Source organism: Corvus moneduloides, chromosome 3, assembly GCF_009650955.1.
Source record: "Corvus moneduloides isolate bCorMon1 chromosome 3, bCorMon1.pri, whole genome shotgun sequence".
Classification (NCBI taxonomy): domain Eukaryota; kingdom Metazoa; phylum Chordata; class Aves; order Passeriformes; family Corvidae; genus Corvus; species Corvus moneduloides.
The window spans coordinates 55,254,209-55,271,501 of NC_045478.1; the positions used below are offsets into that span (position 1 = coordinate 55,254,209).

Here is a 17,293-nt window from a genome sequence, read left to right on the forward strand (position 1 = left end):
ACGCATGATATGAGCAAGGGAAAACGTTTAGATCCTTGTGCTCTTACACAAAGAAAGCATGAGTTTGAAGGTGAGTTAAGCTCCTGGTGTTAGCTTATGCAAGTAAAACCCTCACAGCACACAGTGCTATTCAGTAAGGACTACAGCCCAGCAGAAAAATTCTTGTGAATGTGGTGTTCCCCAGTCAAACGAATTAAAAACAGGGAGAAGAATCTGAACATATGTCATTTTACTTTTAACTATAAAATGTACTGTTACTGAGCTAATTTCACGTGGCACTCTGGTTGAGGAAATGACTGTGTTTTGTCCGTGATATGGTAGTACCTCGAGCATCAGCCAAGACTAGGGGATTCACTGGGTCACAGTGCTGCAGCTGCCAACACTCCTTGTCACACAAGGCTTACAGTCTAAACAACGGAGACAGGCAAAGGGTAAAAGGGGAAACAGAGATACAGGAGTATCTCATCCAAAGTCACACCACTGGTCAGTAACAGAGCTGAGATTAGAAAAAGGGCCCCCCAGATCCCCACTCCAGTGCCCTCACCACAAGACCACACTGCCCATCCCTGCTTGGCTGGTGAAAGCAGCTCCGCTTGTTACAGCAGCTTCCTGTGCAGATGTGGTAAGTCTCTATGGAGTCACAAAGCGTGCAATGGGTGTCTCTGCTGATAACAGCGGGGGTTGTTGAATTACAGAGATGAACTTAAGGAAGTCTTCAAAAGCATTCTGAAACTTGGCTTTAAGAAGCAAAGCAGCATAATTAAAAAATAGCTAATTTGAATAGTTCTATGTATCCCCAATGTCTGACCAGGTTAATTACTTAATTTCATTTTTTTCTGAAATCCTTTTAAATTATTAGCATTGCAAAAAAACCCTCTAGTACAAAATGAGAAAAGCATAATTTGATAATCCAGTAATAAGGGTAGACAATTGTTTTAACAAATGTTCAACTGCTTTTCAGGCCTAAAGCTAAGAAGGAAAAGATAGCAATTTGCACATCAGAGAATGACTCACAATATTTTCAAAAACGTAGCTGCTAAGTCTTTATTTTACAAAACAGTCTATTTGTGTGTCATTCTGCATAGTTAATTAAAGCAACAATAGCTGTAAAATATACTTGCCCTTCAGCAGAATTTATTCTCCCTGTGGTGTTGTCAGGTAATCCTGTGGCCAACTATTACTACAAAATTAAATTCAAAGAAATATTAATAAAAATAATGGAGTAAAATGAAGGATTCTTTCTTTGGGAGAGTCTAAAAATGCTGATGTAATTTGGAATGCTCTCATGGCTGTACTGCTGCTGATGGCGGTAAATAACTCCAGCTTCCCCACAATGACTGCATTGCACCCAGGCTGTGCATCGAGGCATTTCATCCAGATTAACACTGATAAATGATTTGGGTGTTGCCCGTTGCTAAGGAGAAAAACGGTGATTGTGGGATACATGGAGTGTAGCTTGTGTCAGCTGTGGTTCTGGGACTAACAGTGAATAAATTCACCTGGGGAAGCAAGCCATGGTCATGAGATTCCTAGTTCAGTTTCTCAGTTTTAACCTCAAGAACTTAAAAATATATACTCATGTTCTATGAAAAGTAAGTTTCCTGCTTCACTCAAGTGGTTCTTTGCATTTGCTGAAGATGAAAGCGATCCTTGATTTATGAATCCAGGCGACATAAGGGACAATAACGTGGTAAGAAAGTCTAGGAAGAATAAAAGATTTGAGTGATGAGGAGAGGAAGTAATTTCCATCAGCTTAAGCTGCTGGTTGGTCTAGCTCTCAGTGGGAAACTGGATTCAGCAATATCCAGAACACAAAGACAGGCATGAGTCTCTCTACAAAGCTGTAGGCAAGTACAGATTTTTGTGACAATTTTAGGAAGAGAAGATGCGATAGAAAAAAAAAGATAAACTTACTAAAAAATTAGTGATGCAGGCAGAAAAACAAGAAAATAAAAACAGTGCTGCAGGTGTAAAGAAGGACTTTGAAGAAGTGTGTAGAATAAATAATTGCAAAACAAGAGAAGCAAATAAGGAGGATGCATCAAGGTTCTAAATGCCCTTTAAAATATGACTTGAGACATTGATAAGATCTGTTTGGAAAGATCCATAAATCCTAGAAAAGCATTTTCTCTCCTTAGCCCAGACATGGACAGTAAGTACATAGGTAGTACAAAGGGTTTGATCTGTTTAGGCAACGTGTAAGATACACAGTTATGTTTTGAAGGTTGTTTCCATAGTGCTAGATAAAAATAATGGCACAGACTGTTTTCAAAATAAATACAGTAACAATTAAACTAGGCACACAGTCATTCTTCCTGATCTAATTAGGATGTTCATATGAAATTATTCTAGTCCATGACTTTTTCTAACCTACACTTTCTGCAAAACATACATGAATCTTTCACCTCACAAGATGAACAGAAGCCCAAGAATCCCCCTCAAAAAGTAAGTTCTGCACCCAATGACCCAGTACCATGCTGCCAGTTACTTACTTAGTAAATAGAAAAAGAAGTCTTCAAATTTCCTCAGAGGTTATCAGCATAAACCCAGAAGAATGAATGTTAATTAATTATCCTAAAAATATTAATTATTTTTAGTAGAAGTAATTTTCAAGAAGTCTCAGGAATTACAGCCTTGGGAAATTAAGTCTTCCTTTCATATGTAAGTATACACATAGATATATGACACAAACAGCACAGACTGCTTTAGCTCTGCTGAATTTCTGAAAGCATCTAATCAGTTTTGTAATTCATTATAGAACTGCTTCAGTGACTGTGTGTAGCAATGAGTTCTGCAGTTTGCCTATATGCTGCATAGCCCAGTACTTTCTATTGCTGAAGTTTTATGTAAGCTAGTACTCTTTGATTAAAGGAAAGAAAGGAAGGTAGGAAAGAAGGAACTGAGAGGAAACAAGGATGGAAATTCTCAGGCAATACTTTGGAAAATTTTACAGATTTGGACAAATGTACTTAATTGACGCAATAGCCATCACAACTTCTTTGTTCAGTGTGAATAATTAATAACAACAATTAAAAAAAAAAAAAATCCCAAATTTGGGCATCACCAGAACTGTGACAGTCAATTACACCCATTGTTTGAAAATACAAGTGTCTACCCTGTTTCTAACCTGTGGAACTTTCAAATCAGTCATGAGTAAAAGGACCAGCCATAAACATACCCATTCAAACCAAACCCTGCAATAATTTTAACAGAGAAGAAATGAATTATTGAATTTGCTGCATTCCCAAAGATAAGCAAATCCAGGTCCTGGTGGACAACATTGGATAGAGCTTTCCAAAACTGGAGATCTCTCACAGATAATTAATGCCCTGGCAGCTGCTTCTTCATACTTCATTTGCAGAGTTCAAATGTGTGAATCTCTGTGGAGTTTGACTTGGCAGTACATCACAGGGAGAAAAGCGACTTTTCAAGCAACTAGGCTCCATTCTACACAATTGTGCTCAAACACAATGAAGTTCTTGTAAACCAAACAGTTTGGTGATAAAAAGGTTTATCTCTGTAGGATAATTTATTTTAATCTGTTATCTTATGCAAATCCAGCAGTGCTGCTATCTTTTTAATATCTTCCATAAGGCTAGACATGCTCTGGAGAGAGTGTAAAATGTGTGGATCTAAAATCACATTTTAAACCAAGAAGGTTTTAGCAACAGACTCATTCTGGATGAAAAACTGACTCATGGTTTCTTAAAACCTGGGGCAACAGCCAGCCTAAGACACATCATGCAGCCTGTCAGTCAGCAGCAGTGCAGCCTCTGGGATCCATGTGTTCATCCCTGTATGGACTCCTGCTTCGTGCACCCAGGCACTCATCAGCAGTGCATGGATCAACTGAACCAGCATCCCTCACTGACCGCTCCTTCTCTCACCAGCCCTCTTGCAGAATAAGCAAGGGCCATGCAACAGAATCTTATTTTGTCAGATTGTTGGGGGCTGGTAGGGGGCTAGGGTGGTTTTTTTGTGAAAATCCTCCCTTAAGGTCATTCAGATATGGGTCTGGGTAAAGGCAGAGTGGGAAAGACCATCAGTACCTATTAGTAGGTAATGTTATGTTTACCACAAGCCTTTCTGTCTACTACAATATCATTTCATACTTTTTCAATATGCCTGAGACAATATGTACAGAATATGGCAAAGACTTGTTGCAAAGACTTGGCTGATATGTTTGTCAAAAGAGTGAAAGAGTCCCCTTGGGGGCTGCTAGGCAAGACCTCACCAGCCAGGGCCAATCACACCATTCCAGACAGAATGAGGGGCACTGGGGGCAGCTGGGCTGGCACATCTGCTCACTCTTCACATCCAGGACCAGCAGGGCCCATGGCTGGGCACAGGCCACTGAACTACCTGTCCTTAGTCCATAGGCTGGTAGGGCACAGGCAATTCTGTAGCTCCTATTTGTTTCATGCTTTCTGTCAGCTAAGTATTATTATCATTGCCATCCTGAATTCCTGAAGGACCATATTCCCCTGCTGTGCTTTAGCACACAAATTTCTGAATTAACAGTGGAGCAACATTCTTATTCTTGCAATGACGCTTTCTAGTTTTTTCTTTAAGCTCCAAGCTCTTAAGTGGTAGGGCTGTAGGAAAATCTGATGTTTATTCAATCATTAGAAGTTTTACACTTCATATTTTCAAAGTAAGCTTCGGGATCATAATCCCTAAAGGCTCAAATAAGAAAAGGTAAAACATATTGTTTAAAAGAAATAATTCCCCTACATTGTTTTCCTGGAGGGGTAACTAGAATCTGACATTGCACAAATTCATACACACTGACTTTCACATCTAATTGGGTCTGGAAGAAATACAGCATTTTCAAGGCGAAGAGCCCCCCAGGCCAGCAGATGCTGCCAATTGCTACACAGAGCCTGCGGTGCCTCCGCTGCCAGCCTTCAGCAGGACAGGGCAGGCTCCCCGTGCGGCTTTCTGGGAAGTGCAGCTCCTTCCCAGAGTGCACATATACTTCAGTGCCACACAGGAACCTCGAAAGCTGGACAGGTCGCATACAGTGTCCTCAATGCCCTGTGCTCTGGGATACTGCAGCTGAGCAGCTGGGCTGCTAAGCTCAAACATGGAGCCAGGCAAACACATGCAGCTGCTCCCTGCATGATCCTGAGATCATGAGCTCACTGGGGTTGAGGGTACAACATGCAGACAGCCATGATGTCCCCGACTGTCATCTCCCTACTTGCAAACCTCCTCTTCTCACTCTAGTTAAGCCCAACACCATGTCCTCTCAAGCAGAGCAACTAATTAACTTCTGAGTGACACCAAGTTCAGGATGGAAACTGCACAGTCCACGTAAAGGTTCTCAGTTGCTGCAGCATCAGTTCCATGACATCTGCCCTACGTTATGATGTAAATGATGATGTCAAGGCCTGGAGGTACCATCTTCAAGCAGAGGCATTGGCATAGTGGCCAACTCTTGGAGCAGAATGTGCATATATCCCCCGAATCCCCTTAATTTTGAGTACCTGAACAAGCAAATACTGTTTAGGACCTGTATGGATACTCCTGTTATTAATAGTTTCAATTATTATTGTGAATGTCACTCTACTGCCTCGATGTTAGTGTGCGGGTCTCACAATGGCACTGATGATGCTCACTACAATTATTTTTTCTTCAGGGATGATTTTTAATCGGACGCTCACAATTTGCTCAGAGGACATTACTCTGCGGCCGGGCCGCAGGTACCGGCACACGGCGGAGGAAACCTGGGTCCCGGGACAACACCTCGAGGTGCCGGTGCCGGACGCTAGCGCGCAGCCACGGCGTGTTTACGGCTGAATGAAGGGTGCAGCGGAGGAGCTGCGTCAGTGAGGACGGGGGCGGGACGGGGCGGGGAAGGCGGGTGCGCCCGGCGGGGCGGCCGCCGCGGGCGGGGGGCGGTGACGCGCGGGGCGGGCCGGGGCGGCTGCGGGGCGCGGCCGGGCGCGCTGCCCCGCGGCACCAGGGGAGGCTGCCCGCGTCCTCCCCGACATGGGGGTCGGGCTCGGGCCGGTACCCCGCGGGCGGCGCTGACCGGAACGACACCCGCCGCTGCCGCCGCTCCCTCCCCCGCGCCCGCAACCCCTCGGCGGGGAGGCCGGGCGGCGGCGGCCGGCGCCCGCGGGCGGGCGGGCGGGCAGGCGGCGCGGGTTTCGGCGCAGCGGGGCTCGGGACCCGGAAGCAGAAGCGGGGCCGGGAGGCGGCTGGATGGGAAGGAGCGGCGGCGAGCGGCGATGGGGGAGCAGCAGAGCTCGCTGAGCGCCCCGCGGGCGGCCGCCGCTCCACCGAGCCCGGCCGGGGGCCCGCGGGAGCCCGGCCCGGACGAGACGCCTTTGCCGCGAGAGGCGGTCCCGGGCGGCGGGGCGGCTGGGCCGGGGCGAGGCGGGGAGCAGCTGCTGCCGGCCGCCGCCGGCCCCGAGCGGCGAGGGGCCGAAGAGGAGGCGGAGGCGGCGGCCGGGCCGGAACAGCCGCCGGGCTCGGGGGAGCCGGCGGCCCCGGCGGAGGAGGGGCTGGAGGGAGGCAGCGGCCGCCGCCGCCCCCCCCGGCGGCACGTGTACTGCACCGTCTACTGCGTGGAGAACGACCGGCCGCCGGCGGCCGCCGGCTCCCCCCGCGGCGGCCCGGGCGTGGGGCAGCCCCCGGCGCGGCGCGAGGTGGTGTCGGGCGACGACCCGCTGTCGTCGGGCGGCAGCATCGAGGTGGTGGACTTGTACCTGCTGCCCGAGCCCTTCTCCGGGCTGATCGCGGGCGAGTTCGGGCCGCTGCTGGTGCTGAGCTGCCGCGTGTGCCTGGAGGAGAAGCCCATCAAGCCCCTGTCCTGCTGCAAGAAGGCGGTGTGCGAGGAGTGCCTCCGGCGGTACCTCAGCTCCCAGGTACTTCCCAGCGGTCGCTGCCGGGGTGTGTTGGGGGGGCTGTGGCCGCGTGCTCGGGCAGCCCGGCGGGGCTGAGCGCTGCGCCGGGCCCGGCGAGCCAGCCCGGGCCGTGGGGTGCGGAGCGGGAGGGAGCTTTTCCCGTCCCGTGTTGAACGCGGTCGGCCGCCACCTGCGTACGACCTGCGGATTCAGCGACTTCCCGTTCCTGAAGTGCTGGTCCGTGCGTTCGTACGCAGCTGGTCGGGCTGGTCACTTCTGTGTTTTCAGGCTCTTCCCATCTTTACAAGGATTTTCGCTTTGAAATCTGAAAGTCTTGCTGTTACCTGGCTGGAAGCACCAGCTTTCTTTTAAGAGGAGGCCAAGGAGTGATAAGGAGTGGAGTTTGGTAGCGTTGGCAGCCGCCTCCGAAGTGGCTCCTGGAGCCGGGGGTTTTGCCCGCCGCCGCTCGGGCTTGCTGATGTTCGGGCTCTTGGCGCAGCCGCTCGGCCTGGTCCTCACAGGACACATCGCGTTTGGTGTTAGGCCAATTGTGCGAGGTTCAAATAGTGTGTGTGTGACTGCTGGTGAACAATTGCCGTTAACAAGAGTAAACAATAACTTATTTGAGGAAAAAATTTGAAAACACAACTTTTCCATCCTGGGCAGATAGCTGGCAGATAGGGTGCTTACATGTTCATCACTGTTCTGTCAGTCAGAACTGCTGTTTCAAATCAAAATCAGCGCTTGATAACTAAGCTCTATCTTCACTAATGTTTTCAGTAGCTAGTTTAGCACCGCAGATACTTGTGTGTTTCTGCTGTTGATGTAGTTATACCCTAAACACGAAGAACAATGGGAGAAGTATGGTGTGTGGGGGAAAAACAAAACCAACTAAACCCTTTGTTTACCACCTTTATGCTTTTATTTAGCAGAAATTTTTAGGCCGTGCTTGGTGGAGATGTTCTAGTTTGGTGTTGGAATGAATTTTACACCTGTTGGGGCTTGGTGCTGTACTGGGGCAGTTTGTGCTCCTGCTGGGCTGTGCGTGTAGGGAAGGGATGGATGGTTGGTTACACCTACCCCTGCACTGTATAAGTAGTTGACAGGCCTCTTCTGACCAGAGTACATTTCACTGCTTGGAAATTGCACGTGCTGGCAGAAGTCAAGTACTTACTCCTCTCTGGGCCCTGGTAGCCTGTGTAGCATTTGCTGGTGCTGGTAGTATTTGTTCTGGCTAACAGTAAACTCACTAGGATTTTTATGATCCAGTTTGGATATGTTTAGATAACAGCAAAGAGCTTAACTTGGGAACTGATGGATTGGCTGGTCAGAGTTATGTTTTGTGTGTTTCCTTTAACACTGAAACTCGGGAACACTTAATAAGCCTTTTTGAGTCTTCGTGCACAGAGACCAGAATGATTTGATTTGTAGATAAGTGGTAGACTGGAAATTCTCATTAGGTTTTTAGATTATATTGTCAGTGCATATTTGTGCCACTTTGATATCTGCCACTGAGATCACGTGTCAGAATATTGACTTTCATTGAAGCTGGAAATTGCCGAGTGTTGTGATGTCAGGATGGTCTTCCCTATCTTCTGCAGGTGCCTGTAGTTTACAGTGATGTAATGGAAGTTACATGATCTGGTATTTAAAGCCATGCTGAAGAACTCTTATGCCTGGTTTAGGCTGGACTCTTGGAGAATGAAGCAGTAGCTTGGTGGCTGGAATAGCTGACTGGCCTAGGAGCCAGGTATATGTGCTATGAAGTGGGTTTAGCATTGTCCAGGTGTTGGATGTGTATGCAGGGATGCCCCCTTCAGGGAAGCCACTACTATTGCTAAGCACCCGCAAAGCTGATCCCAGGAGCTGTTGGAAGGTACCCGTATGGCACACAGCCATATGGGTGCTTACTCCTGTGCATTAAAGGTGGGGCAAGGGATGCTGATCTTGAGGATTGAGATTCACAGAGCACTTCTGTGGACATGTTGTTACAGATGCTTTCATGACCAGGCAGAATTTTAGTTGCTTGATAAATTTGTTAGGGAAAAATGAAACAAAATATTACAAGAAACAGTTCAACGTGTTCTTCCCTTATCTTCCTTTTTGAAAAGGACGAGAAAGTGATATTTCTTCAGGAAGAACAAGAAGTGATCTGTTTTTCCTTTGTGCTGTGAAAGGACCCTGTGAGTCATCCTGGGGAGACAGAAAGGCTTCTCCATGTCAGTTATATTAGAAGAGTTTCTGGGAAGGATGAGTGAAAAGCCAGTATAGGTTAGAAATCGTTACCTTTCGAGACTTTGCACTTTTTGTAGCAAATTAAAAAGAAAATTTATTAGAAAATCAAAAGAAATAAATGCTGAAAAGCTGTTTTGTTTGAAAATTTTAAAAGATTGTACTTTTGGATATGATCAGCCTGATTTAAGAATGTACCTGAAATTGAAAACAAACAAAAAACAACTGAAAAACAAAACTCCAAGCAGCATTGTGCATAGTTTAGATTTGGTTTCCTTGTCAGAGAAATAGTAATCTGTGCACTGGCTGACTCTATATCTCTGGAGGAGTGGTCTCTTCATGCTGAAGATGTGGAATATGTTGGCAGAAGTATAGCACTTAAAATAATTTGTGTTGCCTTTGATGTCTGTGTGTGTTCTCTCACTGAAGAAAGCTGTATTCTTCATGATGGCTTCATTGTGATTCCTGAAATGATGTTTAATGAAGTAGCAAAGGAAAAACTCTGTTAATGCACTCTGCTTTCTTCTATGCAAATACGTAAGAACATCAGAACTTCTGCCTTGGAGCCTTTTATAGATCAGAAAATCAACTGAAGTTTTAGGCATTCTTAAAAGGAATGCCAGATGAAAATACTCCAACTGCAGAGTTTGTTCATCATGTTACCAGCATGCTGGAAAATGAGGGTAACATCTGAAGGTCCTTAGAGGTCAAGTCCAGTCTTTCTTGTCACTGGCACCTTGCTGCATAATCTCCTTCAAAGATTTAGTGGCTGGAGCAGAAGCTTAGCAGGCGAGCCTGGAATGCCCAGGCTGATCTGGAGCCTGACTTTGGAAAATTTCGTAACTTTACCTCTGCCTCAATTTAGCTATTCTGTCTCACATCCTGATAGTCACAGAGCCCTCGGGGCTCTTCAGGGTCTGACTGTGACCAGTTGATCTACCATTCACAAAAAAATTTTGTGGCTATTTGTTTGGACTCAAAGACATGGATGATGTGGTAATTGATAGGTATGGGTGATGGGTTATCATGGAAGAGGTTGTGGCTTTTACCCCTCAGGATGTGGTGTGGTGGCTTTCACAGCTCAGGATCTGGTGTGGATCCCACAGAGCCTGAGTCAGGTCCCAGCAAACTCTGCCTCCAGGAGTTGAGGCAGCCCAGAGCTGTTGTTTGTTATGCTTAATGGATGAGGTTGAAGAGTGTAATTTTCTGAAAGGCCAGTGTTCTCCCTCCATGGACTCTCAGGTATGTGTGGAGTGAGGTTGGGGTCAAAAGTGTGGAAGAGCCATTTCCCATTCAGCTGGGAGCTGTGGGTTTTTGCACTCTTTCATCCAGCATACAAACTTGGGACAGGGAAGGAACAGCCAGAACACTTAATCTCACAGGTATAGTATTACGTCCATATCTCCTTCACCTCCTTCCTTTCCCATCTTTCTCTCCATTAAACATGGCACCAAACCTAGGTTATTTCAGAAACTGTGCATACAGAGGTTTGCTAAAAGAGTGATTCACTTCCTAACCTCTCTGAGCTGCTTGTATATTTAAGTCACAGGGAGCATTTCACTTTTCCTATAAAACGGCTGCAAAAGTTTTATAGAAACCTTGGTGCTTGCTCTTTCTACATGCAAATCGGGAAACTTGATAATCCAGTTTTGATCCTGTGCTCATTAGTGATACTTTATTTTGTAAATCTTGTAACTCTGTTGAAGTAGTCATTTTTATATTAAAAGACTTCGGGTGAGTTAATTTAAACAGGATACTGTATTCTTCATCAGATTTTGTAGTACTTTAATTATAGGAACTGTAATGAGATTAGTAGCCATGAGTAAATCAAAAGGGATTGTTGGGGGTGGGGAGGGACTGCATCTGACGTTTTGTGCATGGTTAGCTTTGGTGGGACAAGAATCCTGCTCTCTTCCGGGCATGAAATGTGGAGATCATCCTCCCTCTGCTCAGGACCTCTTACCAGTCTTTCTCTGTCTGTGACCAGAGATCTTGTTTTTGACCCCTTTCTTTTCTGTGCATGATTTCTTTCTGAAAGAGCTGGAGAAAAAAAGCTTCTGACTGTTACAGTCAGGATTTTTGTGGGGAATGTGATTATAAAGCTGCATAGCAAAGAGGAAAATTTAGGAGCAATCTGTATCACATAAAGCTAGTACTGGCTTAGAGCTGGAGGGTCTTGACACCTGTGTCTCGTCAGGTGCCTGATGGTATCATAAAAATGATACATCTTCAAAGCTGTAGTCTGCTGATGAAAACCAGCCAGCAGAAATGTAGGCACCAAGTGCTGAATCATCTGATGGTTAATGAGCTGCTTTTGCCCTGAGTCAAACCAGAGCTCAGAAGGGCCACTGTCATTCAGTGCAGAAGCAGCTCTGTGTTTGCAAGGGTAATTAATCTAAAACCATGCTCTAACACCAGCTACCGAGTTGCTGGGATGGCTGCAAACTGCCTACCAGGAGGTGATGGCAGGGTGAGCAACCACCCCTCCAGCTGACATTGCAAGAACACAGAAGTTTCCAAAGGAGGAAGAGAGGTGCAGGAGGAGAAAAGAGCCTGCTGGTTTACAGGCTTTCTAAACCAAATCAGCAACCTCAGTCACTGTAAGCTGGCTGTGTCCCTTGAGGAGGAGGAGGAGGAGAAGGCAGACAGACTTGGTCCATCAGATATGAGCAGCCTGTAAGCTGCAGGGGCACCTAAACTTCTCTGTCATACTCAGCAAACAGCTTCTGAAAGTCTGTTGTGTTCTCCTGATGTGTTGTATGCAGTGCCAGTGCCAAAATGTTGTTGCATAGCCAGATGTCACAGTTCAGGATGATACCCAAGTACCTCTAAGATTGTAAGAGTTAGTCTTTCAAGTTGACAAGATATATGGCAGACTTTTAGTCCATCTTGAATGCTTCTTGGTGAATCCAGTTTGTGCCAAAACTTAAGTTTGGAACAGTTTACAAAATCCAGCATTCATGAAAATGCTTTGAAATTAATTTTAAAGAAAACTAGTTTTGAGCAATGTTCTTGAATGATAATACTGCCTAGTTATCCTAGTGTGTGTAGGCCTAGGTGCTCTGTCAGCATGTGAGCACTGCATGTGGTATGTTCATTCCCTGTGCAGAACTAGCTTTGAGCTTATTCTGCATGGCTAGCTATGACTTCCTCTTGTTTGGATAAGTCTTTGCCAGATGTAGAGCTGGAATTGTGGCTGTCCTTTCTTAGCCATGCTGTTATGAAGTGAAGGATAAGAGAGTGGCTGTTCTTACAGCTAAGAACATTTTCGGTAAAACGCTGGGATCCAATATACTGAGAGTAGAAAAGGTGATGTCACCTTTGAACAGTTGAAGGAAGGGCTTTGCTAATGGAGAAATGCCCAAGTTCCTGCGGGGAGGATATTATGAAATTGTTGATGTTGATAGTGAGGGATGGGGGTAAATGGTGGGTGCTACGGCAATACCATGAGTTCACTGGTGTTTATAGTAAAGTTGATTTTGAAGTGTAAAGTCTTCCTGTGAATGGCAAATTGCAGTGGGAGATAGGGAACCAGTTTTGTTTTAGCTGGGGTTGAAACCTAATTTGAAAGTGTGTAATTTCTGTGAAGCAGAAGCCCTCCTTGTCAGCTGTCTCTCACAGGCAGTGTGTTGCACCTCACTGGTCTGTGGGTGGTGTTGGCATTGGGGACCACAGACAAGCTGAGCCATCAGGAGATCATCTGCTGCATGCCTTCCCTCCCACTGCTCCCACCAGCTGTTCACAGGAGCTACCAGGCACAGGTATGGAATCAGTCCAGGGAATGTAAAATTAAATGAGTTGAAAACTGAGTTGTTTGGGTTTAATTGCCCAAACAAAAAGAAATGAAGGAGTTAAATGAGGGTTGGGAAGAACTTCAGCTCACCTCTGCCCCATTCCTGCTTCTCCACCCAGAACAACTGTTCTTCCAACTGCTCTGGGGCCTCTTGGCCCTTCATTCCTCTTTTCTTCTTGTACAAATATCTTGCTTCCTGCTGTCTTAACCAGCCAGGCTCGAGGAAAGTATGTATTTTAAATGGCCAGGATGTCAGTACGTTGTCAAAATGATTAAGGGTTGTAAGGGATGTAATTTCTTTAAAAGAATTCTAACTGGAGGCATCCCCTTGAAGAAGGGCATTACTTACCCACCCAGGTTTATCTATCTTTCTGTATGCTTTATCTGCTTGTGCTTATGTTTCTCTTGCTCTTTTTTATTTTAAGTACTTTCTTGGTGAATTGTCTTTTAAAAGTAAAAAAGTCATTGTCTATAGGATATTATTAGCCAAATACTTACTACTTTTTCTACACTAGAAAAAGTGACAAATCTGCCTAGTGGTGAAGAACCTATTTAATTTTTAAGTCCATTTTTAAGTACTTGAAAAATTTTTTGTAGGGCAAAGAAATGAATTTTACTTGGAAGTTAAAAATTAGGATGAAAAACAAATTCAAGACCTTACTAAGAGAGAAAACAATGTGTGGATTTCAGTGCTGAAGGTCAGAAGTTTAACAGTAGTTTAGGCCAGATTTGGAATTAAATTTGAAATGGCTTAGATTCTACATTTAAGTCCACATTTACCTTAGATGCTACCTCGCTGCTTCAGTTTGAGATTTATGTATATTTTCATTGACAGCCTTATTGGGATGCGCTGTTGCTCTCGTTTACTTCCTTGTGAGAAAGGCTGTGCACTTTCTGGATTAGAATTCCATGAAAAGGTAAAGAAATTTCTAAGTTATCACATTTCCATTTCCTTTCGAGCTTGCTAGTAGACTGTAGAGCACTCATTTTCCCCAGTGATGTTTTTATTAAGTACAGCAGAAACTATATAAGATTTTGTACTGGAAAACAGAAGGGGCAAAGTTTCATTTTTTCAAGCTTAGTCATCCTGATGCCACTGTGTATTGTTTTCTACCACTAACATGATACGAATGGCAGCAGGGGCAAGCACCTCTCTAGTTTACTTTGTTTGGCATCCTGATCTCGTAGGAATGGTTGTGTATCAGCTTGGGTGGTGTAGAACGGGGATCTGAATGACTCTGTCCCTTTAGCTTGTGGGAAAGGGAAGTCCTATCCAAACTGTTTCAGCTGTGACGTGGCTCTGTGGGGGTTGCTCACACAATACAAGGAAGGAAGAAAAGGGAGAAGAAGATTGCTGGGATGGGAAGGGCACAATGGTCATGTAGGAATTGGTTTGCTCCAGAAGGTGGACTTGCTGAGGGTAAGTGTTCATAAAACAAAAGGGAATTGTGAAGACTGGTGGCCTCCATGTAGGCTGGATCTTTGGCCTCTATTTAAAGCTGCAGCTGATTACTGGCCAGTTATTCTTGTAAATTGTGGCCAGAAAGTGAGATGGGACTAGCTCTTTTTCTGGTTTCCTATTGGATGGAGGCAGGCAGGAAATAAATCTAGCCTTAAAAAGAAAAAAAAAATAGTAAGGATTCTAAACACACTTTAAAGTATAGAACTTCCAGGAAAATAATGGGTTAGTGTTTTACTGAGCTGCTGGAAGACTTTTATATCCCACTGGCGGCAGGGTGGGTGGAGTAGGTAGGTGAAGCATCCCATCTGTGACACGATTACAGAGTGCCTGTGAGAGGTGCCAATTACCTGCAGAAGCAAAAGGAAGTCCTTCACTATAGTCAGTACTAATGCTGCTGTATGGGGGCAAAGAAATGATGGGCAAGGGCTTCTTAACCTTTCAGCTGTTTTAATGTTGCTCGCTATGAGAGTGTTAACTGGGGAGAGGACACCTTATGCCTTTCCATTCCAGTGCACCTGTGCAGTGTCAGGTAAAATTTGTCTGCTTAGAAGCCTCACAGGAGGAAGTATAGAAATTGCTCAGTGCTTTTTCACATGCATGTGCAGTTCAGTTGTGCAATAGCTTGGAAACTCTGTTTAGTTAACTTTATGGCATTAGCATGCAGCTTAAAAGTGGGAAAGAATGTGCAACTTCAGAGTTTTTCAGAATGGATGGATCTGCAAAAGAGCAAACATGGCCCATAGTATTAAGATGCCTAGTGTTGCATACCAACTGCAAAACGTACATGTTAGGGCTCCAGACAGAATTATAGTGATAATATGTTTTATTGTGATGAACGAATTCATATGGAGGTTAAGGCAGAAAATGAGTTGTGAAACACTGAAGTTCAGTCTAAGTGTTGTTGCTGTTAGACACTTGTGCATATTGACATATACAGGTCCACCTAGACCTCAAAGCGGCCAAAGTGAAATACAGTATTAAAATCTGGATATTTCAAAGTATGCACGTATTTGGTAGTGCCCATTTGGCCTACATAAGGGCAGTGGAAATCAAGCAGACTCAGAAATTTTCACTCATTTGTGTAATGGAAAGTAAATTCAGCCTTATTTGTGTTGTATTTCTCAGTAACACTTAAAGAGTAATTTTCAAACTTCTGAAGATGTCCATTCTTTCAAGACATTATTTGGAGTTCTAACTTGATTTTAAATTACTAGCATCTTCCCAGTCAGTAAGATATAAATCTTCCTTGCAGTGAGTTGCAGCTGTTACTGATGGACATCGCTGAGTGCTTTTGTCACAGCAAAGTAGGTATTTCATGTCAAGGCTTGATTTGTTGTTCTTTCAGTGAAAGTAACTCATCAAATCCTACCTGAATTATTGCAGAGTGTAATGCTTCATGAGAACCTCACCCAGGCCATGACAGGTAGTCAGACAAGGCCAGGTTATCACTTCTGGTAAATTAAGGTTCTAAAATGAGTTCTGAATCTCGTTCTGTTTTTTATCCATGTCAAGAAAAGGTGACTTGTCTAAAGCTGATGGTATACAGTGATTTTAGCTAGCAATGCTGCTCACCCCAGTCTGCTACTTGTTCCCTACTATTTGTGCATCACTTGATCCATCATCAGAAAAAAAGATCTGGTTTAAAAACTAACCTCTTACAGTAATTTTTTGCTTCTTTTATTCTTACCCAGTTTCTAATTGTTATGCACAATATGCAAATGTTTATTTCACCACAAGGTGGTACTGGATAAAGTGCTAAGCCAAGCCATTTATTTTGGCAGCTGTGGCAGCCTGTCAGACCAAAACGTTTGAAAATGGCGTATTCATGAAGGTGACAGGTGGGGGTTTTCATTGGAGCATGATGAAATCAGAACTGCAATTCGGTCCTGTTGCTGCATCATTTCCTCTTTCACAAGCCAGATGGAAGTCACAGTTTATCCAGCGCCTGAAGGTGCATCTGCACCCACAGCTCTTGGACAGGCAGGGTCCTGGGAGTTACTCTGAGCTGCTCACAGCACTGAGGTGCCCAGTCAAGCCCAGGCTGGTACCCACTGCTCCTGTCTCTGCCACATGTGGCATCATTAAATAGGAGCTTTCAACTAGCTGAATTCTAAAGCATCCTCATGTGTTTTGTAACATAGATTATTCCTAAGATAGTCTTACAAATGAAGTTTTTCATGTGAGTATTGTTGCAGGTGAGGAACCTCTCTTTTGATCTTGCTTGTTTCAACAGATTTAGTTTGCTGCAGCCAGGCAATGCCAAGTATGATCATTATTTTCTCGGGAGAAATTTTTTTCTGCACCACAGAGCTCTAAAGGAAGTTTCTTGTTGTTCCTAATCTGTTTGAATAACAAGTGAAAAGATGCAGAACTTAAAATTATAGAAGAGTTTTGGGGTTTTACTGTGTGGGTTATGTTGTGTTTTGTTAGGGTTTTTTTGGTGGGTGGGTGATAGGCGTGTTAGGTTTTTTGGTGTTCTGTTTGGGTTTTTTCTTCTGCAAAGACACAAAATGCACATCGGTATTGAATATGACATTCAAAAACGTACAACAGAGCAAGGTACAGCACTGTCATGGAAGAGCTGGTATGCATAATTAGATTTTGATAGTGAAGGTTCTTTTGACCTTGGTCATACATTCTCTTGGTATAAGTAAAAACTGAAAAATTTCTACTGAAGAAGACAACTAAAATAATGACTATTTCAGCATATTTTTTGCCAGTCTAATTGATTTTTTATGTTTCCATAGGTGTACTGCTTTTGACCCATAAAAATTTTAAGCCTGTTCTTAAAATTAACCTAGATTTTAAGAAAAGTTCTAGGATGTGCATTGGGCTATAACTACAGTTTTCACAGGCTAGAAGCATGTTTTCTCGTGAGAAGCTGTGAGATGTTTGGGGAAAGGAGAAGAGAGCAGGAGAAGGGTCCCATTTCATTGCCTCAGTAATAAACTG

General features: G+C 44.5%; 1 protein-coding gene across 1 annotated transcript in view; it reads left to right on the forward strand.

The window, feature by feature from the left end:
• The first annotated feature begins 6,139 nt into the window (after nucleotides 1-6,139).
• The window catches only part of RNF217 (ring finger protein 217), a 66,801-nt gene continuing 55,647 nt past the window's right edge, over nucleotides 6,140-17,293 (forward strand). Inside the window, exon 1 of the mRNA XM_032101602.1 lies at nucleotides 6,140-6,875. Within this exon, the coding sequence (XP_031957493.1) occupies nucleotides 6,237-6,875 (639 nt within the window). The 5' untranslated portion in view covers nucleotides 6,140-6,236. The remainder of the gene's footprint in view (nucleotides 6,876-17,293) is intronic.